Consider the following 26,873-nt stretch of genomic DNA (forward strand, 5'->3'; position numbering starts at 1 on the left):
GTTTTTTCTGAGTGCAGCCATCTTATGAATTTAATGGAAGAAGGGAAGTAATAAAAATGTGCTCCATACTTTAATTAGTTCCCTCATAACATGGCATTTCCAAAATGGCAGTGCCAAAGAAAATCATTAATCCCAGAGAACAGGTAAAAGCACTGTATGGAGCAAGGGACAGACCTCCAGGAGACATACACGCACGTGGCCCTTGTTTTTTCTTATTGGTAAAGCCTACCTCAAAGATCAACTCTGACTGCACAAAAGAAATTTGTACCAATATTTAAATATGAAACCTCTTTCCACTCCTTTAGCCTTATTACAGAGTACCACAGACTAGAGATCATGCTTTGTATGCTTTGAATGGTATCTGGCAGCAGGATAAATGTAAACGGTCTGCCTTTCTGAACATGCACTCACCTAGGTATCCAGGTGCTAGGCTGAAGCTGATACTATCTTTTGATTATTTCAACATCCAAATTTCATTATTCAAGCGAGAGAAACTCTGTCAGATGTATGAAAGCAAACATGATCTGCTGCAAATGGCAGACACCTTTCCAGCAGTCAGTCAACTCGTACACAGCCAGCTGGCACCGAGATAGTCTTTCAGCCTATGGACACTTTTCTTATGCGCTTCTTGGGGCAGTAGCCTCTGGCACCAGCCTTGGCATCAACAGTAGGTAGCGTGGAAGGAACTGAGGAAGTGGCAGAAGCCCAAAGACCCCTCTGACTCCCTCAGTCTCTTGTTACTTCTTCCCAGCCATGAGGTAGGAGCAGATGCGGAAGTTTATAGCCAGAAAGAGGAACTGAGGGAAGAGCTCACACAAGCACAATTAGCTCTAGAGAACAAAGCTCAGGTAACAGCACTGGGGTGACCAAATGCAAACAAACTGCTGTCCCAGGAAGAAACTGTCTTGTTCAATCCCAACAAAGAGACTGGGAGAAAGAAAGGGAGGGTGACCTGACCTATCTCCATGGCCCATCTCCTGCCTTGATCTGCAACAACCATAAAGCCCATAAGAGTCACAACTTTGCCCCCTCAACTCTGCTTGATTATAGAATAGAAATCGATACCTGTGTGCGGTTGAATGCTACTCTTGCAAAGACAGCTTGAGACACACTGGCTCTCTTCAGCTCATCTCTGACTTGCTGGTAAATATCTGGAGAGACCTCCACCGATGAATTCGATGGCTCCGGTTTGACAGCTCGAGGGATGGGTGGATGATTCAAGAACTGTTGGTTGATAGCTTGAGGGTGCTGGTGAGCCAGTAGCCGGCTGACAGCGATCTGTTGGTTTATCAGATGGGCCATTGCTATCTGCTGCCTTACCAGTTGCGGACTGAGCTGAGGAGACAGGAGCCCCGGGTTTATCATTGTCTGCATCGTTGGCACTTGGTTTCGGATTGGAGTACTGTGGTGAATTTGGCCATGAGGAGACTGTTCGTTAGTTTTTCCCAAGGTTGCCAGCTGGTTGATATTTGGTAAGTGCATGGGACGTTGACCGAGAACACAATAGTCTGAAAGGTTTTCTCTTTCCACTCTTTCCACTGTTAAAAGAGAAAAATTAGTTTGCTGTCATTTCAGTCTGCACTTACAAGAGGACTGTTAGAGTAAGGATTACTGCAGGTGACTGTACACAACAGCACGCCCACTTTAGTTTGCAAATCTGCACTTGCATAAGAGCTCCACAAAAAACATATAAGCAAAAGCAGCACAGAAGAAGAACAACAGTAATCAACAGTCTTTTGCACAGGTTTCGCCCACTGCGTGGGAAGCCTCCTTATCAAACAGGTAGCAGGTTCTCTCTCCAGCCTCGTTTGCTAAAGTAACAAGCTCAGACATTTCTGCTCATACTGTCACTAACTTTTGAACCTGTTGTCACACTGAATGAACTCTCAAGAGGAGGTGAATGGGAAAGAAACCCAAATTAGGGTTTCAGGTGAGGGAAAGAAACCCAAATTAGTACCCACTCAAACAAATCCAATGGAAACAAGACCCTTCATTGTGCAGCTCATGGATCAACTTCTCATTACAAACTCAGCCAATCTATCTTTTTCCCCCATAAACTACCCTGCATTCTGTGTGGATAAAGTTATCTGGTATCATCAATTCACCTGAATGCTCTACAGCAGAATCAAGCCCCTTGCATGAAGCATGCTACAAAACCATACGTGCCCCCAATTCACACATGAAAAAATTTTAGAGCAACAGTTTCTAACTCTTTTCTGACTTTTTTCGGGGGGAGGGAGGTTGAGAGGGAGAGGAGGTAAGGTGGGCAGGAGGAATCCTCTTGCCTTCTGTGCCTTCATCTCACCTTTCCATTACTATCCAAAGCCTCACCACTATGAGTCTGCCGTATCAGCTCTACAGAACACAGATTTTGACAACATCCTATTCACTGATTTATGGTGCTGTTTTTCATGGCTTTGCACTCTTCCAAAAACCTTTCTTTAGCACAACAAAGACTGGTGACTCTTAAGTGACACCATGCTGCAAAAAATGAAACACTACAAACCAAATATATATCCTGTAATCACATATGTAGATGATGCATATTGTCCCTTTGGAATATCTTACATCAGCAATACCACGGTATCTTTTCATGTAAGTGCAAAAGTAAGTGCAAATACTACAAAACTACAGTTCCTGCAAAAGTAACATTTGAAACAGGAAATGAAGTTCAAAAAGTACAGAACTAAAACCATCACTTAGATAGCTGCAAGCAAGCAGGAGTCGCTGTACACTAGGTTGAGATTCCACGAGCATCGCTACGTGCGATCAGCAGGCAGTGATACAGGGATCTGACAAAAAGTGTTTGGGGACCTGGTATCACACAACTAGGAGACTACTGCCTCATCCTTCCCTTGGTTTCAGCAAAGAACAAGCTAGGATTTATTTCATGAATGTCATAATACTGTGATAACTTGTGTAATGATTAACAACTGTACAAGGCTTTGAGCCCTTTTCTAAAACTTAATCTGTATAAATCCTTGAAGCTTTACACAGCTAATACTCAGGACGACAGTTTACTGAGGACCTTCTCTGTTTCGTTCTCAAGAGAGCAGAGGGGTCTTTCCACCCTCCACAGCTAATCCCAAAAGACAAGGGCTGAGCTCTCGCGGGGGCCTGAACACTCACAAGCACACACAGTTGCTTTACAGCTGTCAGTCCACACACCATCAAATGAGTACTGAAGTCTACAACTAGGTGAATAGTACCCAGGATTTTTTTCTTTTTATGAAAAGTCTTATTTTTTGCAAGAAATTTTAATTCCCTCTCCCTGTTCTTTGGAAGAAAAATAATCCACAAAATCTTTAACCTTCAATAAAATAATTGCTTAGAAAAAGCTAAACCGAAATCTTTTAAAATAAAAATTAAAAAATTAAAACCTTTTAAATAAAAATTAAACATTTCTTAAAATCCCTATTTTTCCACAAAAGCCCAAAAGTTTCAACCCAACTAACTTTCCACGGTGTTTAGGTGCGCAGCGTGCTTCAGCTACGGCCCGCGCGGTTGGGGGAGAGGGGGACGGTGCCCCGCGACGCGCCCTTCCCAGTGCTGCGCCCGGGCCGACGCAGCCGCCTCGGCCTCTCGGCGGGAAGCCTCCACCCGAGGAAGGCTGCTAAACTCGCGCAACTGCCAGCAAACCAGCGGCAATCACCCCAAAGGTGCAGGAGCTGCTCGGCAACCAGGAACTCATCTGAGACAAATAAAATAAAGATGTTGCGCAGTATACTTGAAATAATTAGAGTATTATGCTAAAAGCACATACAATAATGGATACTTTCAGTCCTCATTCACACCCCTGGAAATCTAGAGGCCTTACGCCAGGAGTTGCAGGAGAGCTGAAAGAGCCTCTGAACTGTTTTGTAGTTTAAGAAATTCACGGAGAATAAGTCACCGAAACCAGCAAATTACTACTCATTAGAACACAAAAACAGTAACCAAGTGTTTTTGAAAACTTGGTGAGAAATAAATATAAATAAAATTAACTTTCTGGGCTGAACCACATTTGCCAAGTTTCCACCCACTCCTGACTTCAGTGCCAAGTTATAAACCCCTATAAAAATAAAGTTGAAGATGAAAAGGCTGCCAGGCTGTTAATCTCTGCAGTGCTACTTGGAATTACAATAACACGGAGACATCAGCTGACTTACTTCCATAGGTGTATTTTTCCCTTATTATCAGTTTCCTTTTTCCAGCACATTAGACTATGCAGCCATGCATATATTCCCAATAAACAAACCAGATTCTAGTCACTTCAACCACTTCAATAATAAAAGGTTACCATTAACAGTTACGCTGGATGGAAAAAATGTGCATTACTCAACTCCTCAGACTCTCCCCTTCTCTAGCACCACTGCCCATATCAGATTCCCTGTTGTTCTTCACGAACTAGGAATTGGTGGGGCGCTGTGGGGCCCGGACAGAGGCAGTCCCACGGGAAGGCTGCGATGGAGACTGGCACTGGCAGGGGAGAAAGGCCAGCTGCTCCCGCAGCACTCCGAGGAAAAAGGCATGCGGGAACCACAAAGTTGCTGTGACACCGACGCTCTGCCCCAGATCTTCTCGAGACACAGCTTTCTCAGTGTGCATCCTCCATTCTCCATGTTCCTTTCCCATTACAGTCCTACTCTTGCCCTCCCATCCTTACTATTGCTCCACTCAACTGGTGATGCCTTTACAGCAGCCATAAAGGCAGGAGCTGGCTGGTACCTGTATCGGATACAGCAGCTGTGAAGGCAGAGCAGCAGGAACATAAACAGGGAGGAAGGGGCTCCATGGGCTTGTGCTGTCTGTGTTCAAGCCCTGCTGACAAACCTCCTCTGCTAGCGATGCCTGGGCTAGGTGAGCAAAAGCTGCTCCAGAAGGCTGTTACCCACCTCCCATCGGCGGCGTGGCCATAGCAGTAGACTTGGAAACGTTCCCTCTAGCCCTCTGCGTCACACTGCTTGGTCATGCGATTCTCCAACTCTTTGCTCAAAGAGCTCTTGCAAGCCAAAGCACAACACAGCCCCTCTGTGTTTCACGGCCCCCTCCTGAAGCCACATCAGCAGAGGCCAGGTGTCAGCATCTTGACAACGGGTACTGTGCCTGAGCCCAGCGAGCAGCACGCTAGGATGCTGTCTGTCCTCCACTGGCCTACAACCCCCTCCAACATGTCACTACCTCTACAAGACAGTCAGAGACCAACATAATTCCCAGAATGGGAGCAGCAAATTGTCATATTTCAATGCTCCTTCCTCTTATAATGATTACCACGTGTGCCAATGTACTTCAACTTCATACTCAGCTAGAAACTTCCTGGATGCAGCACAAAACCAATCCAAAGCACTCTTCCCCTGTGTGATGCTCTTAACCTCTACCCAAATCTTCCTTGTGCAGTCAAATAGCTGACACAGTCCACAGCACAATAGCTTGGGGTGGTCCGCATGCAACTTTCCATTTGAAATAAAACCAGCTCAAGAGATTTAAAATAAGATTTATTTCTCCACCTTCCCTTCCCCTCACCCTTTATTTTCACTGAGTTGTTAATAGAAACATTCTGACAAACAGCCTGTGGGGTATTTAGGGCTTATGAACGGCACTGAACTGACCGACAGCATTGGAAACCAAATTCCTCAGCCCGCACAAGGATGGGTATAGCAGGGAAAGCAAGAGCTTAACGTGCCTCCTCGCAACGGTGACACAGGGGACCCTCCAGCACCCGGGACCCTGCAAGTCCCCAGCTTTTCAGCCCCGCAGGCACACCCAGGCTTCTTGCCCCAAACGGGGTAGGAAGAGGCTGGTAAAGGAACATTTTGTAGCAAGTTACTCGCCTGCAGAATTGCCACGTTTCAGTCGTGACAGGATGTCACCACCGCAGGGCTGTGCTCCAGCACAACGGCTTCAGAGCTTGCTGCTTTGTTTTACTTATTATTTAAAACCTGGTGACCATAAAAGCCATTTCTAGCAGTGGTAATGGCCAAGCAGAGCTAGCTCGGGCTAGCACAGGGAGAGCTCTGCTCGTGATGTTTCACGTGCCCTGCGCTACAAAGGATCCACCATTTCTGGTGGCTTAGCACCGTCCTGCTCACTGGAGCAAGGCTCGAACCCTGGGGCTCTGCTCGGAGGAAGAAGCGCTCCCCGACACGACACCGCCTCCGTCTCGGGGAGGCAGGGCGGCTGCAGTACACGGAGAGGGTGCCCTCTCGCTCACGCTACATAATTATAAGCTACCACTTTGTAAATAACAGAACCACTGCAGAGCACAGGAGGTGCTTTTAAAGTGGTAATTCTGTATCTTTTCATCTATAATTAGGATAATTACTTATTTCTTTTAATCACAGCCCACTTAACCACTTCAGTGCAAGGGGCTGGTCTGAGGAGTCTCATTTTTGTTCAACATCTAATCTTCATATTTACCCAAAGTCATTCATTGACTTCATTTACTGTCTGATCTCTGGCTGGGCCATTTATTCTTACAGTCAGGACTGGAGAAAATGAAGGTTGACTGGAGGGGCAGACATGATAATAAATTGTAATTTTTAAGACCCTTCCTTTCCTTTACTTCCGCAGCAGGGCTAATGACCTCAAAATAGCTATAGACCATATACAGAAATTGTTTGGCTGCCGGCTGTGGGTAGCAAAGGCCTTTATCCAAGCCTAATGGAAAACAGACAGGAAAGGCCATTGTCTGTTTTTGGTTGTGTTGCAAACTTCAGTTCCCACCAACGCACAACTCACTATTTTTGTATTTGGAAGAACCATCGTTAAAAGTGGGTCTTTGATCAGCATCAGTGCCTGGTGAGGCGAGCAGAGCGAACTAAAATTCTTTATCTTGGTGCAGCTGAGCCTCTCTCGGTCTCTTCCTAAAGACTAAATCCAATTTGTCCCTTGGGGTACAGAGATGCCAATGTGTTTTCTGTCACTTCTGCTTAAAAACAGTAAGCCATAGTCTTCCAATGGGCTGACCCTGGACCTGCATTGCTGCCAAAACTGCTTGTCAGAAAAAGAAGAATTTAGCCGATCTTATTTTTAGATTATTTTTGGGCTACTGTAGAGGTTAAAGAGGGCACAGAGTAGTATGAACTCAGTACTTCATAGCCATGCTAACATCGCTTGTAGACAGGACATGCCAGGTCCACGTGGCAGAGAAAGGTTTTACACAGAAGATACTTTAGTAACCTCCACGGTCTAATGTATAAATACTGGTCATGTAAAATGGAAAAGGAGAAGCAGGGCAAACATTACTCAGAACTGTCTTACAGGAACACAGAAAGTGCTGGTTTAGATGGACTGGTAGTCTCATCTGGTATAATAATATCTCCCTCCCTGTCAAACTACTGTGACAGATGTCTGTCCTGCTATTTAAGTACTAACCTTTCGTGGGCACCTCAAGAGGGAGGTGCAAATCTACCGGAATACCCTGGTCAATTGTGCAATTCCTCTTGGAGATAAGTACAGATCTCTTCCTGACTCATAACATCAGAGATGATGAAAGGAATGAGACAGAAGACAAACATCATTAAGAAAGACATAAACCCTTCAGACCCTTGGAGTGAACAGAATTCAGTTGCATTCTCAGGGACAGAATGAATTATGGACTCTGTGGAATCCACATGATCAGAGACAGTCGCATTAACAGCTTTCACGCCAGGAAAGTTTATATCCAACTTCAGGTTTTCCTCCCTTTCCAATCTAATTTCCACTAATGCTTACTTTCTCCTTTTGAGCTATCATCTCCTTTTTGGCAGCACACAGAAATACTTTTTAAATATGAAGAAAATTCATTTTGCAAGTAATATATTTTTTTAATAAAATGAAGATTGTTCTTTACTCACTAAGAATTCAGGAGTGGCTGGACAGACCTCCCAGCCTTGGCACACAACTGGTCCTCACTGGGAGAAGCATCTTGCTATACTTGGAACAGGAGACATTTTAAAACCCTAAAGTTGAGTGAGTGACATTATTTGAGCAGGCTCAGTCAGCGTCTCTTAATTAAAACAGAATAAAATCAAGCAGTCATAAAAACCTTCTGCACAGCAGGGACAACATACAGGGGACAAACGACTAGGCAGTTTCTCTACAGAAAGGCTTTCCACCTTCACTAGACTGACATACGGTCCCTAAAGCAGCAACGGCTGCAGCTCCAGCCACATGCACACGCAGGACGTGCTATTCAGCTAATCGGACATACCTTTCTGCCATGATACATGTACCATAGGAGTGAGAGCCAAAATAGCCAAAAGACAGGAAAGAGATTCTGCAAAGCTGAAATTCATGCACACATTTACTTTAGATAAAAATTAATTTTAAAGGAAAAAAAAGGATATTTTCATTCTCTTTACAAAGGGGAATAGCCAAGAGGGCCACACTTTACATAAAGCTCCTGGAAGACACTGCAGTGGGTAAATCGTCCCTTAACAATACACACGCGCAAATCCCCCAAACTGGCACTTAACATCAGGGACTACACTGAACTAGGAAATTCAAATGTGAGTGTGGAAAAGAGTAGACAGGGGTCTATAATTCTTGCTAAAGCTTGATAGCTCTAAGCTTATATTTAAACAGAGAGATTCTACTTTTTCGCACGACCCATGCAAATCAATCAGCTAGTGTCCTCATAAAACAGCACAGCAGTCTGTGGCCTGAAAGGATGTCTCTGAGTCAGAGATGGCCTTCAGGTCCTGTATGTCTTCTAAATTCTGAAAATATTGCCTGCAAATAATGTTATTTTCTTTCTTTCTTTTTTTTTTTTTTTTAAGAAAGTGAGGAAAGTCCTATTTTAGTGTAATAAATAGACAGTCCGGAGTATAAAAATAGGCAAAGGAAAAATCATAGTAATGTCAAGAGCCACACAGCTGACCTAAATGATCCTATCTGGTTTGGTGCCAGAGCTACAACTAATACTCAAACAAGACAAGAAATTATCTCCTCTTAAATAAGCTAACATCTCTGCTTCAACTGGTTAATCAAAAAGGCTCACGGTCAAGATGTATATATACACACCTATACATACATACATATATACATATAAATATATAAATTCTCTTTACATAAAAACTCATGTATGTATGTACGTATACATGCATGAATAAATAGGATATTTTTAAAAGTCAAAAACATTGCTTGGGAAAGAGCTCATGTGTCTTTTCACGAGGCTTCCACAACATCTGCGAGGAACAATTCAAAACAGTTCAAAACTGTTCATCAAAGCACATAATGAAAATTTTCACCAGACTCACACTGCCATTATCACCATGATGCAACCATAGGTTCTCTCAGCCTGGGAATAACAAAGCTGGGAACCCTTCAGAATCCTGTTTCTAACCTCTGTCAACCTATAACGGCCTCTAAAACACATTATAAGAAAAACAGATTGCTCTGTCTATCCGTTATGGGAAGCAAGCAAACATACTTTCAAGAATAAAACAGCACACAACAACAAATCAGTGATATTGGAAAAATCAAAGAGCAGCCAAAGCAGATTCTCATTTTAAGGAAGCTATAAAAGCTCTTTCCTACAGAAGCTAGTTCCTGATCTATTGAAATAGAAATAACCGAGCCCTCCTCCTTTAGACTGAAAAGACTCATCATTCCACAAAAACTCTGAGACAGCCACAGTCTCAAAACTCACATCCACAGAAAAGCTATATTTTGACAGTCACTGATGGCAGGAGCAAAGATGAAATGTCCTTATTTCCCAGACAAACAAAATATGTCTTTTTATTTTTAAGTTCACAATGTATTTATTTCTCCCTTCTCCCTTCCTAACCTCCTCCACCAAGCTAAGCTGTGTCATCAGGCAGAAAGAAAAGATTCGTACCAGGGAAGAGTTTCAGTTGCAAAAGAATTTTGATATAGTGATAGTCCTTTTGATAAAAATAGAAAGCATGTCACTTGGAAAGTGAAATAGCTATTGAGGAAAAGAGAGCACTAAAAAATAACCAAATTCTACGAACCCAAGATGTTGGGCAGTGAGTGAGTTGCTGGTACAAGTCTGACCCTGGCCAATAATATGAACTGCCTGCGAAAGTTCTGGGATACTTCTCACCACAGATATATATTTGGGCATATAGTTATCTACAAGGTCTTGTGTTTATCTGCATATCTATTTGCTAGTCAAATTAAGAACCAATGCAGGTCTTTTAAACAAGCCCAAGCACGAAGCTTGACAGGGCTTGGTGTCATTGCAGATCTAACACTGGCTTAGTGACTGTGCCTGGTCACAGCACCCCCCTCCTTGGGGGCTTCAGCTTCTCCATCCCTAACACGGAGGCAACGAGAACGGAAAGCGCTTTCTCTCGAGGACGTTGAACCAACTTCCTGTAGAAATGAACCACCTTGAAGAGGGCTCTCATGCTGGATCCTGATACAGGCTTTACAGCCTTTACAGAAGATCACTTCTGTATAAGGATCACACTTTCATACTGTTTTCTTCACAAAAGGTTAAGCCAATTATTTAGATTCTGAATTTCAACAGTGCTAACCACCTTCTCCCAGCTCCTGCGAGTTGAGCCTCAGGAGAGACCAGTCGCGTGGTTCTCGGCCCGGGAGGAGTATCCCGGCAGCACAGGGCAGGAGAAAGGCAGCTTGAGAACCTCAGGACTAACCCATCTCTGTATGACTACCACCAGAGCGTCAAATATGCAACCTTTAGTAAAAAGGCGGAACTGTGATTCTTCTTTCAAGCAGGTTTAAACACTCTTAAACTCTATCACATATGCAACAAATTACCAAAAGACTTTGAATCCCTCAAAAAAGAAGAAAAAAATTAAAAACAAAAAGGCTTCACATAGTAATATTAAATTCATTCATGCTGCATATTTTGAACAAAACTACCATACAGACTAGGCGGCTTCATTACCACCCAAACGATTACGCAAGTCCATGGGGGAAAGACAAGGTTCACAGAAGAACTGTAAGCTTCTCGCTTCCTAACCACTTTCCAACAGAACTGTGTTAATGCAAGCTCTCTTTCAAATATGTATGTGTATCCCAAGGAGACTGCAGAAGGTGGACATGCCATTATAAATTCGCTCGTGTCCTCACAGATACACCAAGTGGTAGGGTCTGAGCCAGGGGGAGACCGAAAAGCCTCCATGCTCACGCTGGTGGATTCCCGAATCTGCCTGTGTACTAACTCTTGTGCCACTGAGTAAACTGCGAGTGTCTTAAAAACTTAAGGGGCTGGGGCGGGGCAGGAGAAAAAAATTGAGCAGGATTTTATTCTCGCATGGTCTTGACACAAGGCAAAATTACCATGTTGAGCTGAAATAACTAAAAACTTTTTTTAAACTATAAGCATAAATAGCTTGGCTGTCTTGTCGGTGAGTGCAACAGAACGATACACTGGGAATGTTTACTTGAGATTTCATACAATTCCTTTTGTATACAGCTTTTACATCTGTTGCTAATGATATCAAACTATTGATTGTTAACTTTCTTATATTTATTTAAACATTAACTATATACTCTGCAACCTGATGCTTTTCAGTTTTTTTTTTTTCCAGAGAACTTTTTATTTTTGCATGGCTTCAGTTGTAATTACTTTGATCTTCCAGGGTACATAATTATTTTACTGTTTATTTATTTCGATGAGAAAGGAAAAAAGTTTGACCTAGGAGATCTATGTGTGGCAATTTGTAACAGAATCACATAGCTTATGTTTAGGAAATCATGGTTTTGATTAAGAAGCAACCATTTAGTTCCCACTGTTTTATTAAAACAGACATTAGCAGATAATAGGAAACACATTTAACACTGTAAGCTGCATTTAGTTTGCAATGTCAATAAAGCTATTTTGAAGCCCCTTCCTATTTTGCATTTACCACAGCTCATGTGAATTGGTTTTTGCTTTTACTTTCTAACAAGCAGCTCTAGACTTAAACATGAACATGGGTGCTGGTCCCAAAGACTCTCAATTACAGTTCTACCCAGTCTATCCAGATTACGATCCCCAAAGTCAACTGCTGCATCATCCATCCACCTTTATGAAAAACATAGCACTATTCTTCATTAAAGGCATGTGTGACGACTGAAGCACAGAACCCCCCTCACTGATTTTGCATATTAGATGAGCTGTCCTGTAGCAATATTTGGCTATGGAACAGAAGCAAAACAAATGAAAAAGGAGGTGCTGAGAAATTAAAGCCACCCAAAGAAGTGCAGAAGGCTTCCTGCTGCCGGGGGTTTAGACTGCTGCCCTGCAGTCCCATGGCTGTTTATTCTCTATGCACCAATGTACCTGCCATAGCTTCTTTGTTTTCTCTCCCACTCATATGGCTGATGAATCAACACTACTTGAACTGCTTTATAGCAGCTTGTGTTTACTTCACACATACCTTAACCTTCCTTTTTCTCCTCCTACTAACACACACATACACTTCCAAACAGCAACGACTGGCTGTGTCTCTTTGAATAGCACATACACAGTTATCTGGCAAACTCGTCAGGTTTGGATCCTTGACCTCTTGATTGAGGTCTCATTCTGCTTTTACTGCACTTAACAATTGAACTGTGCACTTACTAAGTAAAAAAAGTAAGAACTTAAAGAATTCAATGCTCTAAGAATGGAAGAAAGTGGAAGACAGCAGTGCGCTACAAACACTCAGCAGCTGTAGTGGCATCTCCACAGTTAAGAACACTACAGTTAAGGGCTTCCCGTGCCTCTGCAACTGGCATTACACCCTTGCCCAGTTTGGAGGGGGAAAAAAAAAAAGTCTCTTTCTCTCCTTGAACAGCAAGTATAAGCGAACGGCGATGACCTTGAAGCTGTTTGATTCCTTTGATTGTTTTCTAACCAAGAGGGTATGTTAGAGCACTTTGAATAAAATTCTTTTATTAAGAGACACCATTCAGAGAAAAGGAACACTTTTGAGTCACACAATGGCAATTTAGAGGGAGAAGAAACCATCCAGCTCATGTGGCATGAAGGTAGCTGTGCACTAGCACGTCCAATCAACGTCTTTACCTCCAGGCTACACCATTTTAATAGGTGCAAAGCGACACCTCAGCTTCCTCGCAGATGCTGTCACCCCGCTTCTGCCTGAACAATCTCCCTCTAGCCACTAACAATTTTACCATAAAACACACTCATTTTTGTAGTGAAAGCCCAGCCAGTGCCCAGCACGGGCCTGCGAGTGGTGCAGGTACATGCCACCCCAGGGGTGGCCACACATGGCACAGGACACCAGCAGCCTCAGGGCTCCTTCTCGTATCTTGTGCAACGTTGTTTGCTGTGTCCCTCGGGAAGCAGGCTCCTCCTGGTACTGTCACGCAGATCACTAGTCCGTCCTACGGAAACTAAGCAAGCAACCTTTCATGCCTCACGTAGCCCAGCTTTTTAAGCGAGAAAGACTGCAGGCTCTTTTTGAAAGACGCTAATCTTCACGTGACTCAAAACACAACAGCTTCTCAAGAAGGAAAAGACATGGCCATCTCTCTGCTTAACTCTTGGGAATGCTGGTATGATTCTCCTGGATGCTGAAAGCATCACAGGCAGAAAGGACAAAAATAGCTAACGCCTCTTTCAGACAACGAATCCTCCCCGCAGTGGTGTAACAGCGAGACAGACTATGAAAAAACCTCTCATATGGTAAAGCTAATTTCCGAGGGCAATGGGCATTTGGGGAGACAAAAGGAGTGCACGGAGAAGCCAACCGGTATTGCAGAACTCACTGGAGAAAATTTGGACTGTGCCAAAACTTTTGCTCAAAGCACATGTGTTTTCAAACAAAAACCTACCAAAATAATGGTCCAGTATACACTCAAGCCCCTTCCCGAAGGAAAAGATGAATAAAAGAACAAACTACACGTGACGGATGCTTGTCACATCACTTCATGCACTACTGGAAGGGGAGCAGACATTTCAGTGGCGAGAGCAGGATGCAGACCTTGCACAGAATAATTTTACTGCCTCAGGCACTCCCTGCTAACCAACTCATACAGCCCCGCTGCAGAAATACTACAAACAATGGGCTGTTTTCATCTGAACCCGCAGTGGGTGCAGCAACATGTATTCAGCAACTCCTCCTAAAAACCGGGTATTAAATGTTCCCCCATCTGGGTGCAGGTGCCACACGACAGCACACGGCAGGAGTGCACCGACACGTCGCAGTATTTCAAACAGAGAGCGCGGGCACACATAACTTTGGAAAAAGTTTTTTAGCTTTCATGACTAAAATACAACTGAGGTAATTTACATAGCAATTTAACTTCCAAGTCCTGAGCTACTATATTTTCCAAAATGTTTTAGTTTAATTCCAAACACAGTTCATCTTTCAGCACAGCTAAATGGGATATTACAAGCATGTTTTAAGTGGCCTGTGTTTTCACATGAGCCTTGATTGTAAAGTATCAAATTTAATTTTGTATGTGCTGTGACTGTGCCCTCTTTGCGGACACATTCACTAATATCATTAAAGCTTATTAGCACTTTTACTTGAAGCAAATAATCTCATACTGTCAGCAGAAGTTCAAGAACTTGGAAAGTAACAAAAAATCAACTTACCTTTAATCTTCTTGTACTTTTTGTACCATCTCCCAAACTCCTGGCACTTGGTTGCTGACACATTGGCATAGTATGTGCTATTTACAATGGATGAAATCATACTCTGAAAGAAAGAAATACAAAAGGGTTTTAAAATAACTTGCACAATTAGAAATCTTCCAGGGAAAGTGAACATGCAAGCGCACATTGATCATCCATCTGTGACTTTAGAACCAAAAGCAGTGTCTGATGAGTACACAGAATGGATTTTATTCTCCATTTTATACCCCCAGGCATAAGTACTCTGGTTCACCAATAAAGCAAAAACGATGCAGTGTGAACCTAGATTGAGGCCTACAGTCATGGCTGGATTTTTCTTCCACTGTAATTTGTACTTGTGATGCCACCAAACCTGGACTTTTGTTGCGTAACAACAGGCAGTGTCGTGCTGGGGAACACATGCTCGCAGCACCCGGGCGAGAACAGGCGTGATTTAGGGACCACGTACTAAAAGTAAGATTAGATGCTTCAGCATGCATAATCTAAATAACGCTTTTCAGATGTCTCTGTTCTGCTTCCAAATGCAGCAAGGCCGCACAGCCAAGAACAGGAGAACATCCGTGCTATTCGCTGCAGAACAACAGTTAGGCAAATGAGTTAAATTAATATAATTTATAGAAACGTCTGATTAGCCCTTGTGTGAAAAATCACCCAAAAGAGAAATTAACAGTGCTATTCAGAGTGAAGGGAACTACACATACTACACTACAGAGCAACCAAAAACTGCAACACAGCTCGACAAAGCCGAAATTTCACTTGCCTAACTACCGGCCCTCTCTCTGCTCTTCGTGGCTTCCCTGTGAGCAACTCTTGCACACGCCAAAGGGAAGGACAGAGAAGCAGAGCTACTTTGCAGCACCTGATACCAGTATAAATGACACTTTATATCTGCAATGCCTCTGTCCACAGGGTGGGAAAGAGTCTGCTTACCGGTAGTTTTTCCTTTCTTTTTTTTTTCCCCCTCCCTTTGTTCATTCTATAGAGGAAAGGATCCTTTTAACAACAGCTTGCTTTCCTTCCCCACCCCCCCTTAACTCTTCCAGGGCCAAATCACTCCCAGCACGCGTACAAATTCAAGCACAGAAATACAGTCTAACACCACAAACACATGGGAGCCACTGCACCTTTTCCAGAAAAGACATTTCTCTTACGCTCTCCTTCCTCACTTGCATTAAAGCTCAGAAAACACAGTGGCACGTCACAGGACCTTTCTGCACAGTGGCCGAGACGCGAGAATTAGTGCGATCTCCCGTCTGGAGCGGGCCACCTACTGCAGGTTTGAGCTCTGGCCCACAGGCTTCTGCAGGCCCTTGTGCAAAATGGGAACTTAGCCATTTCCGTAAAGCTACAGGCTGACACATTGGCTTACTCAATTTTAACAATGCTTTAAAAACAAAAACATCCCCTCCCTCTTCCACACTTATCCAGCCTTCTGCCCGGAGCACTGCAATATCACAGGACTCCAGCTGCTTCTGAACTGGTGAGCTTTGGGGACTTGAAAAAAATGTGAGCAAAACTGACTTTAGAGAGACTTCTTACGACAACTGGATGGCAAAGATTAGTTTCAAAACATAATTTCACTTTCGACAAAGAGGTTCTTCTGCCTTTTCACTTTAACTTTCCTACTTGAATGCCGCTATGGTGCACTGCAGCAGATTCTGAAAGCTATGAAGTAACAGCCTTTCTAAGGGGCCACTTTAATTTCTAAAACTGAGATTCAATTTTCTAATTAAAATCAATATTTTGAGACATAAACCTAGCATTGTGGTAGTCAGCAACAATCCCTTCCCCATAAATCCTCCCTTGCTCTAAGTCACTTTACCAAGCACTGGTGCTCTGAAAGCACGGCAGTGACAGCCTCTGACGAAGAAAGATTTTGAACAAAGTTGAGCTGAAATAACTTGTGTTTTCTAGCATCATTTCAGTTAAATTTCCTCCACTTAGGGAGGGTGGAAAAATTGTTTAGCTCTGTCTATACAACAGTTTCATTTTTCCATTATTTTTTTCACAAATCCTCTAGCTCTACAATAAATTTGCATTAGTGAAATTGGGGGCCTGTTAAATATCACAGACTAAATTAACCCATTAACTTTTATTTGAGAAAGCAAAGTTTAAACTAAATAGTTAACTGAAAGAGTAAATCCACCGCTGGTGAAAAATCCTAGGACAGATTCTCTTCAACTGCTTGACAAGAGAGAGAGTGGGGGAAAAATCTGTAACAACTTTCAAACTACAAAGAAAAATATTCTTCCCTATTAAATTGAAAGGAATCCCAGGGGTATTTCTGTTAGAAGTCTTGATAAGTCTCCAGAAAGGAAATACCCCTTCAGAAGAGACTGGCAAGAAAAACCATTGAGTAGTTGCAAATTTCTAAATAATGTATATTTTTCCCAGGAAAATATGTAAGGAAGGAATAGACTATACCTAGTAGCAGCTCTGTTTGCTGTGTGTGTGGCCGTGACAGCCACATGGATGAAAGGCGCCTAGACCAGCACCTGAGGAGTATCCACACAAAGAAAATTCAGTGCAGTAAGTTCAAGGAGAAAAATATGGGGCACGGCCTTACCCCAAGAAATCTTGCTCCAGCGAGGAGACAAAATACATGGGCAATGTTGAGATGAGTTATACAACACACAGGAAAGACAGAGGTCTCTATGCAAAGATGGAAATGCTGAAATAATTGGATTTCCTTCCAGCACGCACATTCCCCCTATCCACCAGCCACCCCCAGCTTGGTTAACTGGGATTTATTTGTTTGAACAGCAGCCTTATGCTAAGGGCAGCTAAGCTGCAGCCACATAATACACCTAGTAGAAAAAACAGAACAATTTTAAATCAAAGTGAATGATTACATTTCCCATTAGCGGCAATCAGAATGCCCATCTGGGCTGCAGGGAGAGCTCCTGCACCGAGAGCAGGCGCTGGAGCACGGGCGCTGGCGCGAGCGAGCTCCCCACGCTGCCCCTCTCCGCTTCTCTACTTGATGCACTGCGAACACATTAATAAACAGCAGCATTTACTCTGCAGTTCAACTCCTAAGAGACCACTCTGTAATTTGCTGCTGTCAATAATATATTAACCACAAGGGGGTTGTAATGACATTTCACATTTGGCACGATATTTTTTTAAAACTGATTTGGGAGAAGGAATTGTATTAGAGGCATATTCAGATGATGGTAATAGACAGCTCCTATACAACCTTCCATTGTATCTTTTGCAGTTTGTGAGACAAAACAAAAGCAACTGAAACTTTTTACAGCAATAATAATAATAATAATAATAATAGTAGTAGTAGTAGTAGTAGTAATAGAAGCTGCACTCTTACAGTCCTGGTTCAGGAGTTAGTCACTACTCAGCAAATGTCACTCATGCTTAAAAGTAGTAAGCAAGTGCAATTTTCTACAGAAGGATGTCCCTTTAGCTTTGTCAACTGAATAACTACTGGGGCAAGGATTCTTGCTCCTACAGACCTGCCATCAACAATCTCACTAATACGTTTCAGACTGAAGTTATGGAAGGAGTAAACCAAGTGCCGCATTTCCACCTGGCAGCTTTGGCACTGAAGGGGGAAGGGGAAGGCCTAGACAACAAATGCACGTCTGCATATGAAATGATTCATAGTTTAGTTACACTGGGTACTGAAGAAGACTGGGCAGAGACAGCCATGTGCTGCAATCATCATTAGCTGAGCAGATTCCACAGATAATTCTGTTTACAGAAATTACACTTAAACTGTGTGAAAAGAGAAATACTTTCTTGTTTAACACACCTATGCTCTGTGTGTATCTAAAGTCACCAGGATTCCTTCAGTAAATAAGGCAAGTAAATAAGGCTTTTCCTTACATGGCCTTTCCATTCCTACTAGTTCTGCAGACCCAGCATGATTAAGGAAGATGACAAACATTTTCTGCTGGAAAGTGATTCCTACCAATTGCAAAGACCTAAGTACTGCTCCGCATCACACCTCTGCAGCCCTGTGCCTTCCTGGAGTTGTAACTGTAAAACAGCATGACAAATTTGTCCTGGTTTCACCTAGAAAAATGTCTCTGGTTCACAGAGTCTTTGGATCATGCACTGCAGTGCAAGACAGGCAGCAAGAGGAGAACAAATTTTGAATATGGGCCAGCAAATGCAAAGGATTTTTAGCAAGTAGGACTTACTGAGATTTGGGCTTTTTAGACAGAATAGACAGATTAACCCAAGATTCTACTAGAGTTTTGAAAGGCAACAGATTTCCAGCTCCTAGCAAAGTTACCAGCACTGAGTGCTGAAGCGTTCGGGTTTTGAGAGAGACAAAGAGGCCCCAGTCATCAAAATTTTATGAATCTAACCTGAAATACAAATAGAGCTCATGTTATCAGTAAGAATCTGTTCGTGTCTTAGATACGACATCTCTGCCATTTATAAAGCAGTCATGAAGAACGAGACTGAGTTTTTGTTCTTTTTTAAACATAACTACGTATACATTCTTGTCACTTTTCACTTGAAATTGGGGCACCACTGTTGCAAATGCATACATTTTATCATAGTCAGAAACTGCTAAGAGCTACCCATGGGTTAGTGGGGGAGGCAGGCCCCTGTTGGTGGTAGGAAGCCACTGAAATTTTGCATTTTAGGATCTTCAGTGCTATTGCAAAAGGTGTAGATAAAGGTCTAGATGAAGAATTTACATCCCTCTGACCAGCAGGACAAAAATCAACCAATTCATTCATAATTTTCAACTGGCGACCCACAAATAAAATACAGTACAAAGATGCTCTTTTTCTTATTAATCAGCATTTCTCCTTTCTAAAGAAAACAAGAAAAGAGTTCAGTATTCCTGGAATTGTTTAGACTAAGCAGTTTACTGAACAAATATAAACACTGGATCTCATAAATCTGCCCTTCCCTAAGCCTGGTAAAAACACTGACCTGGGAGAGAGGGCATTCTTTGGCTAGTGTGCTCTGATTCATCTCTTTGAGCAGTTCCTTTAAGGCATTGCGAACTGTGGCGTGGTTCCACTGCTCTGCTGGCAAGTCTTCCAACTTTGAACAACTGTTAAAACAGAAAGCAAGAAGTGGATAGAAACATCACCTGCGGAGATACTTACTCCTTGAATACAAGAGCCCCAGACCCTTTAGCAACCAACACCACTCTAGAGTTCCCTGCTCAGCCAGTCCTTCAAGGTGTGTCTCTCCCCTTCCCCCTCCCCACCAAGCCTGACTCCCAGAAGACAGGTAGCTCAACCAAAAGAATGACAGTGCATGCCAGGAATAGCAGCTAATCCTATTGATGATGTTATATGTGTGCATAACCATTGCCTCTGGGGCCTGGTAGAGAGCAAAGAAGCTCTGTGTAAAGCAGGCCACAGAAACGACCAGAGAAAGACATCCTCTCCAGACAGAGAAAGATAATCAGGCTGGCATAGAGAAATAAATATATACCCTGCATGAACAAAATCACTAAACAGTAAGGGCCCTCATTGCGTGGCGGCTAGGCTTTGAGTAGTAGGTCTGAAAAATTAATCTCATTTGATACAGGTTCTTACACTGCCCTCATCACTAAAGTACCTGAGAGCCTTTCAGAAATGCAGTAAGCCATATGCCCAACATCTGTCCCATGCAGTTCATTTTCACTTTCATTCTACAAGAATTACGTAGGCAGTGAAGCCTTCGTCTTCATGTGACGTGTGCTTCTTTTAATTTAACAAGCTCATGGTCCGTGTCTACATACCTGGGACAGACCCAAGAAGCACACCAAAAGGGTAGAGAAAGCTTGTCATTGTCATTCATGCTAGAGAGATTTCATGCACACTCTCCTATCAACCTCCGAGGTAGGTCTGCTTTCTGCCTATGCAGGCTTTACCCTCTGAGTTGAAAGTTCAGCTGTGCTTGAGGAGTTCAAGTAGTCAGTGATCATCCTTATCTCAAAGCTTCAGGCTATCTTTTATTTACACTGCATCCAGCACTTTGAAGATAAAGAATGAGACCTTGATCTTGGGCTGATACCCTCTGGTAATACAGAAGTGACAACAGGCTAGATGGTCTCCTGGTAGCTCATGTGTCTGAGGACATGAGTTACTGCACTCCAGTTTTGTTGAGGCTACAGGCTTTAGAGGCTCACACACATGCTGCAATGGTTTACTCTAACTGAGAGATGATAACAGTATATAAAACCAAGGACAGGCCTGTTAGCAGGAACCGGAAACCTCAAACACTATCAGAGATAACAGGAAATAAATGTTGCTGTTCGGGAGGTTAGCATCAGCGAGGCACCAACTACTTCCAAACTGACCTGAACAGTTGGTGGGTAAGCACCTGCCACCAAAGGACACTGACATTCTTCCAAATAGACCTCTGTCTTGCTCAGGCTGAGCTTCAGGTAACCATGGGCAAATTATTGTAGTCTGTCCATTATTTTTGCCTCTCCCCCCGACATGTCCTGGGCATAGAACTACAGCAGACTGCGCAATATGTGCTCAGCAGTGCTCCTGGGAAATGCCACGGGCTCCCAGTGGCTGCCCACCGCTCCCTACACACAGATCAGTAACTATCCCAGACCTTTTTCAAAAACCAGTGAAGAGAAAGGACAAAAAAAGGTGCATAGGAAGGGAATAGGGCAGCTTGGTGTAAAAGTATCAGGAGCTTTTGCTTTGCTGATCAGAACGTGCAATCAGGGAAGGAAAATATTCTGAAGAGGGCAAATGGAGCTGCAGTAAAAGATCCCTGCCTCATTTTCTTGCCTTTCTGCTAGAAAGGCCACTGGAGACAAAAGGAAAGTCAACGAACTTCCCTCCTCCCCCATTGCAGCAACTAGCAGCAAAAAACATGGATTCTCACAATGTAACCCCTGGAAAAGGGTGAGATGTTGCTTTTTCAGATACAGTAAGGCTTGGAAGACCCATTAAATTAAGGACTATGGAAAGGTCTAGCTTTCAAAGGCCTCAGATCTCTACTCCATTGTTTGAGTTCCCACCCCTCTCCTATCTGCTACCATACTGCTACTTCTGAAAACACACAAAATCAGTTGGACCATGCACCAAAAAGCTGCCAGGTGACCAACCATTCTCTTCATTTTTCTTTTCATTTAATCGAAAGCCCAGAAATTAATGAAGACGGGATGTGCTAATCTCTGTAGTAATGCTGTGATCGACGGAGCAGCTCAGAGAATAGAGAAGGACAGATGTTCAGAAACACCCACCTTTGTAATTGGATTTTCAATGTCACAACATGATAGACATCTTGTAGCATGTCGGCTACTGTCGCATCTGGTGCATCAGTCACATAACTGAGAGGGAGGGGATTCCACCTCCCAAGCTTGATTATTCCTGAAGAGAAAACACAAATAAACACTTTATATTTTATCAGCTGTTTACTAAACCCTTTGATAAGTTTGTCTGTTCAGGACATTCAAGACCTGTCTTGAGATTTATTGCAATCTTGCTGGAAAAGATGTTTTACGCTGACTCTTGAAGCAAACCATGGAGAAGAGTAAGAATAGATTTTAAATTCCTAGCAGAGAGCTGCTGACATGTTCCTGGTTCTTAAATTACTTTGAAGCAGCACAGGATGCTTCCTCCCTTCGCCTCTTTCCTCACCCCACTAAAGCCTGGTTTTCTAAGTTAGAACAAGCTTTAAATACACTGCAGTCCTGATTTTGTAGCCTTCAAAACCTTTCAGTAAATAAATGCATTGGTTTTGTCTTGAACAAGAAAATTTCCATGTGTGGCTCTCAGCACATAGTTACAGTTGAACCACAGTATGATTCCCAGTGTGAATGGTACTGGAAACCCATGAAGTAGGTAGAGTTCATTCCCAGCTACAAGTTGTACTAGGCAGATGGTTGCTTTTCTTTGCAAAGAACCACTGCAAGTTGATCACAGGTCCAAAAAATTTGGAGGGGCGGGAGGAGCACTGAAGTCTGTTTTTCACTTCTGCTCCTTCTTTATTAGGTATCGTAACCTTTTCTGGATGGGCACAGAGACTCTAAACTTGGATGGTAAACTATTTGGTGCAGCGGTATTTTTTACGTTTAGACGCTTTCCCAGGGCCCACTCACTCCAGAAACAATGACTTGCCCAGAAATGACTTCCAGCAGGACACCAAACAGAGAAAGCCACAGTGCTGCCTTACACGGGAGCAAAACAGTACGGCTCCGTTCTGCACGACTGCAGCTACTGCTCGTGCTCCCTCCTCCGCTGTGCTCCCTCGTCCCTCTCTCCTGCACACATCACTCCTCTCGACGCAGCCCTTCAAGACACCCGTCGCCTTTTCTCCCATTTCAGCAGATGCCATTTGAGGTCTGCTCACATACTCTTTGGACTTCCAAGGACCAGCTGCAAATTCTACTGCCAAAAATACACTATTACATGAGAAACACCACTTCCTCTGTAATAACAGGACCTCCAAAAAACCTCTTCTGGTATCTGGAAGAATGCTGTGAGGCCAGGAAACTTTGGCCCTCTCCCCTCACTTTCTACTCCCAGCGCTTCACCAACAGTGGATTTAACCAAACTGAAATTAATGGCAAAGATCTTTTATCCTAAGCTCCCAAACATCATCATAAAATAATGCTGCTGAAACAGCAAAACAACAGCTCCTTGCATGGGGACAACAACAGGGCATAATACTAATGAGCACATGAAATACCTGCTATGGAATATTTTTTTTCATTCCTACGTGGGTTGAAGAGGATATAGTTTTAGTACAACTCCTTTTCTGTAGTGCTTCAAGATTTGCATTTGCCATTGACATACTGATCTACAAGGTATCCCGTGACCACATACAGAGAGAAGCCGGAAGAGACCTAGTCCATCTTCAGCAGTACAAAGTCTCGGTGTAACATGCTGGTACAGACAGGCTAAGATTTCAAGAGCAGATTAGAAAGCTTCTAGCAAAGGGAGATCTTGTCCAAATGAAACAAAAAGTTACTAAGTGTTGCTTGATATCCAATGCTTGAAAATGGGGCATAAACAGAACAAAAACATTTAAATGATGCACTGTTTCAGTATTAAGATTTAACAATCTGGTGCTGAATATGCTACAGTATAAATAGTGCCTGGACTCAGATCCAGTAGAGTAACACACAGCACTCATTCACAGCACCGTATGTCTCCAGAGCTGGCTCCTCGAGTCATATTCCACTTGCCAAGAAAAGCTGTTTTTCTTAAGGGGATAGTTTACTTAATGTTATCTCTGGTGACAACAAGAAATGCATATAGTACAGCATATATTAGTCATGAAATGAGCATCAAGGGTCCACTGAGTGAAATACATGCTGGGAAAACACAGTTTAGCTGCTGACTTCCTTCACCCCCTTCTGCTATATAATAATTTAAAGCAAAATCACCTAAAAATCCAGAAATCCATACCAGCTTCACAGAGCCCTTGGCTTCCTATGTTTAACCATGCCAAGTTTTCGTATAATTGAAAAAATAAGCATCATATGTGCCCCGTAAGTCACATCTAAATTGGTAATATTTTACAAGAGGCTTTATTTCTCGTTCAATTAAGGGCGGCACTCGGAGAGCACACCATCTGCAACAGCTTGGTCCCGGCAACGCTGGGGAGAGGCAAAGAGACAGCAGGGGTCACTGAAGCCAGCAAACCTGTCCCCAAACTAAAAAAGTTTAAAGAAAAACCACAGTGCAGCGCATCATGGGAAACGCTATGCAAATTGCTTTACAGGAAATGTCTGCTACTACTGGAAGTTAGGTGGATTTTTTTTTAATCCTCCTCTATAACTGGAGAGGAAATTGTTTTGGCTGGATTTAGACAAACACAGGTGTTACCATAATGCTCTGTGCCTCTGCACGTTAACACCTGCTGCGAGTCCTTTACTCCGTGTTACAGCACTGCTGATGCACGCTATTTTTTCAGCCGGTGTGATATGACGTGTGAAATTTTTTTTCCAGAGCGCACTGAGCTGGTCCAAACGATAGCCAGAAGCCATGGTTTCCATCCAGCTCCTCTGCAGACTTCGCAGGTGGTTTATTTGATGGCACCGACACCGTATTTAAGGCAACTCTTGGGCTGCATTTGGGAAGACGATGCCAGCTTGTTGAGCAAATTTATTCTCAGCATACTAGTAGACTTGTCTCTGAATAACTCCTCAGTAAAATCTGAGTGAACCAAAATATTCCCCCCCAAAAAAGGTGCTCCTCCCATCTAGCACTGGGTGTTTCTAATGCAGTGGCAATGCACAGACGAGAACACCCTGGTAGCAGGGAGCCCCTTCCACGTGCACGTTTTACAGCTCTTCTCATTGACTCCAAACAGCGCAGCTCGGGCCTTCAGTGAAATCGCTTCAACTGGCCTGACTGAGCTTTTATTCTGTCACAGCCTCAGACTTTGGAGCGGAGATGAGACTAAGCAAGGGCACTGCCTGGGTTATTCATGAAGCTATTACTGCCCCAAGAATATCGCTCCTCTTTTGGCTCCAGAGCTTCTCAATACTGTATGGAGATAAAACACAGCAGATGAGACTGCTCGAGAAATCTGCAAGCACATCCTTCATGAATTCACAAAACTCTTCTGTCAATGAGTCCAGCTCTCTTACGTTAATCAATGATCCTTTGGGACTTTCATTTTCTTTGGTAAAGAATTGTTTGGAGGGAAAGTTCAACAGATTTCAAACCTTGCACAGACTGAAGAAATGTCCATACACTACAACAGCTCTCAGCAACTTACCTGGAAATGGTTGAATGTAGCCAGCTAGTCAATCAAAGACAATAAACACCAAATAGTTTTCTCAAAAGGAAGTCTTTCAAAACCTATTTTAAAAGAGACTCCCCATCCACTCTGGTTGTTGGCTCTTATATGTCATGTCCTTCTACAGACAAGTCTTTTATTTAGCTTGAGCTTTGGCAATGTTTTCATCTGTTATTAAAGAAATGCCTATTACTGTTTATCAAAATCAAGATAGGAAAGAAGACGAAAGATAGAGTAACCTAGTTTTAAATTTGCATAACTCCCTTTACTCGGAAGAATGCCAGAAAACAGTAGTGGCAAACTTCTGTGAGCTCGGTGTCAAATTCATGCATGAAAACCGTTGCAATGCGCTCCTGTCATTCCACTCAAGCCAATGATTTGCCATCCTGCCGTAAGTGGTTTCAGCTTAGCTTCATTTAAAATGCAGCTCCTTTGGAGAAGGGAATGACAACTGAGCAAGTTGGAGCAGAACAATATACTGAACAAAAAGCTTGGCCAGCTGCATCTTGGCTGACCTATATACCTAGCAGAACTTGCCACAGGATCTTTACTGACCTTCAGTTTTAAAGGTACCATCTGAAAGAATGATGCATACAAAGCACTGACATTATTCGTGGGACTTCATGCTGCTGAGATGCGAACTTCTGAACGGATGCAAGGCTGGGGCTAAAGCAGACCTCTAGAATAACCGTGTTCAACACGAACATAAAAAAAGCAAAAAGACAAAAAGCTGCTTTCCCAAATAACACAGATAATCCAGAACACCCTTTTCAATATTACATAGCTTATATTGTTCCAGAAAATTTACTTATGGGCTAACGGCCTTGTTTGTCTTTCCAAACTGAAAGACAGCCATACGGCAGGGTACAGTAGTTCTAAGAATGCCATATCTGGGATTTAAAATAATACACATCGTAGTCTATGACATGTGCTGGTCATAAACAGAATGAGGTCCAGGTCCTGCATCCCCCAGTCACATGTACAGTTAACTTTTTATTTGGATAGTCCCACACGAGCTACTGCAGCATCTCATGAAAGCCTGGATACAGCTGTACATCACCATTGTAAACTCAAACTCTTAAAACGGAACATCTTCCAAATTCCTCTTTTGCAGCTAAATGGAGCAGGAACAGAACATGCTTCACACCATCACTAGCTTCCCTCACAAGCCACCCTTTGCCCCCCACCATGGTTAGATTCCTGATTTCATCTTTCAGAAATTATGAGTGCACCTGAATTACAGCTTCAGTGGATATCTGTAGGTAGGTCACAAGGGATTAATGCAACTTACCAAAAATGTTAATCGGCTAGGGCTAAAATTAAGTCACAGGATCAAATCAACGACATTTTGGATGTTCACATTAGCATCCCTGTCCTCACCTCAATGTTTTTTCTAGAGACAGCTACAAAATAAATCATCAGCAATACTTGCCCAGATATATACAGAGGGGGGAAGGAGAAGGATTTCCGTGTTGTGTGGCTAGAAAGGAAAAGAAGGATTGCAAAGGATACTCTTTCTTCACTAAGTGTCGTTAAGGAAAGGGTGCTTGTCAGAGCTAACCAGGCGCCCCAGCTGAACCCATGATGCAAAACATGAAAAACTCACATTTTCTACAGCATAAGCAAATGTAACCTGCTAAGACTCATACGGGGGTGAGGT

The 26,873-nt window shown here is 43.0% G+C and overlaps 1 protein-coding gene across 4 annotated transcripts in view; it reads right to left on the reverse strand.

Annotated features, from left to right (window-relative positions):
• The window catches only part of SATB2 (SATB homeobox 2), a 142,008-nt gene that overhangs the window by 53,779 nt on the left and 61,356 nt on the right, over positions 1 to 26,873 (reverse strand). For all 4 annotated transcript variants that reach the window (XM_064515172.1, XM_064515175.1, XM_064515174.1 and 1 more), the window contains 4 exons: positions 21,705 to 21,831; positions 19,436 to 19,559; positions 14,486 to 14,588; positions 1,066 to 1,538 (listed from right to left, as the gene is read on the reverse strand). In XM_064515172.1, the coding sequence (XP_064371242.1) occupies positions 1,066 to 1,538; positions 14,486 to 14,588; positions 19,436 to 19,559; positions 21,705 to 21,831 (827 nt within the window). The remainder of the gene's footprint in view (positions 1 to 1,065; positions 1,539 to 14,485; positions 14,589 to 19,435; positions 19,560 to 21,704; positions 21,832 to 26,873) is intronic.

The sequence above is a fragment of the Dromaius novaehollandiae genome, chromosome 7, assembly GCF_036370855.1.
Source record: "Dromaius novaehollandiae isolate bDroNov1 chromosome 7, bDroNov1.hap1, whole genome shotgun sequence".
NCBI lineage: Eukaryota > Metazoa > Chordata > Aves > Casuariiformes > Dromaiidae > Dromaius > Dromaius novaehollandiae.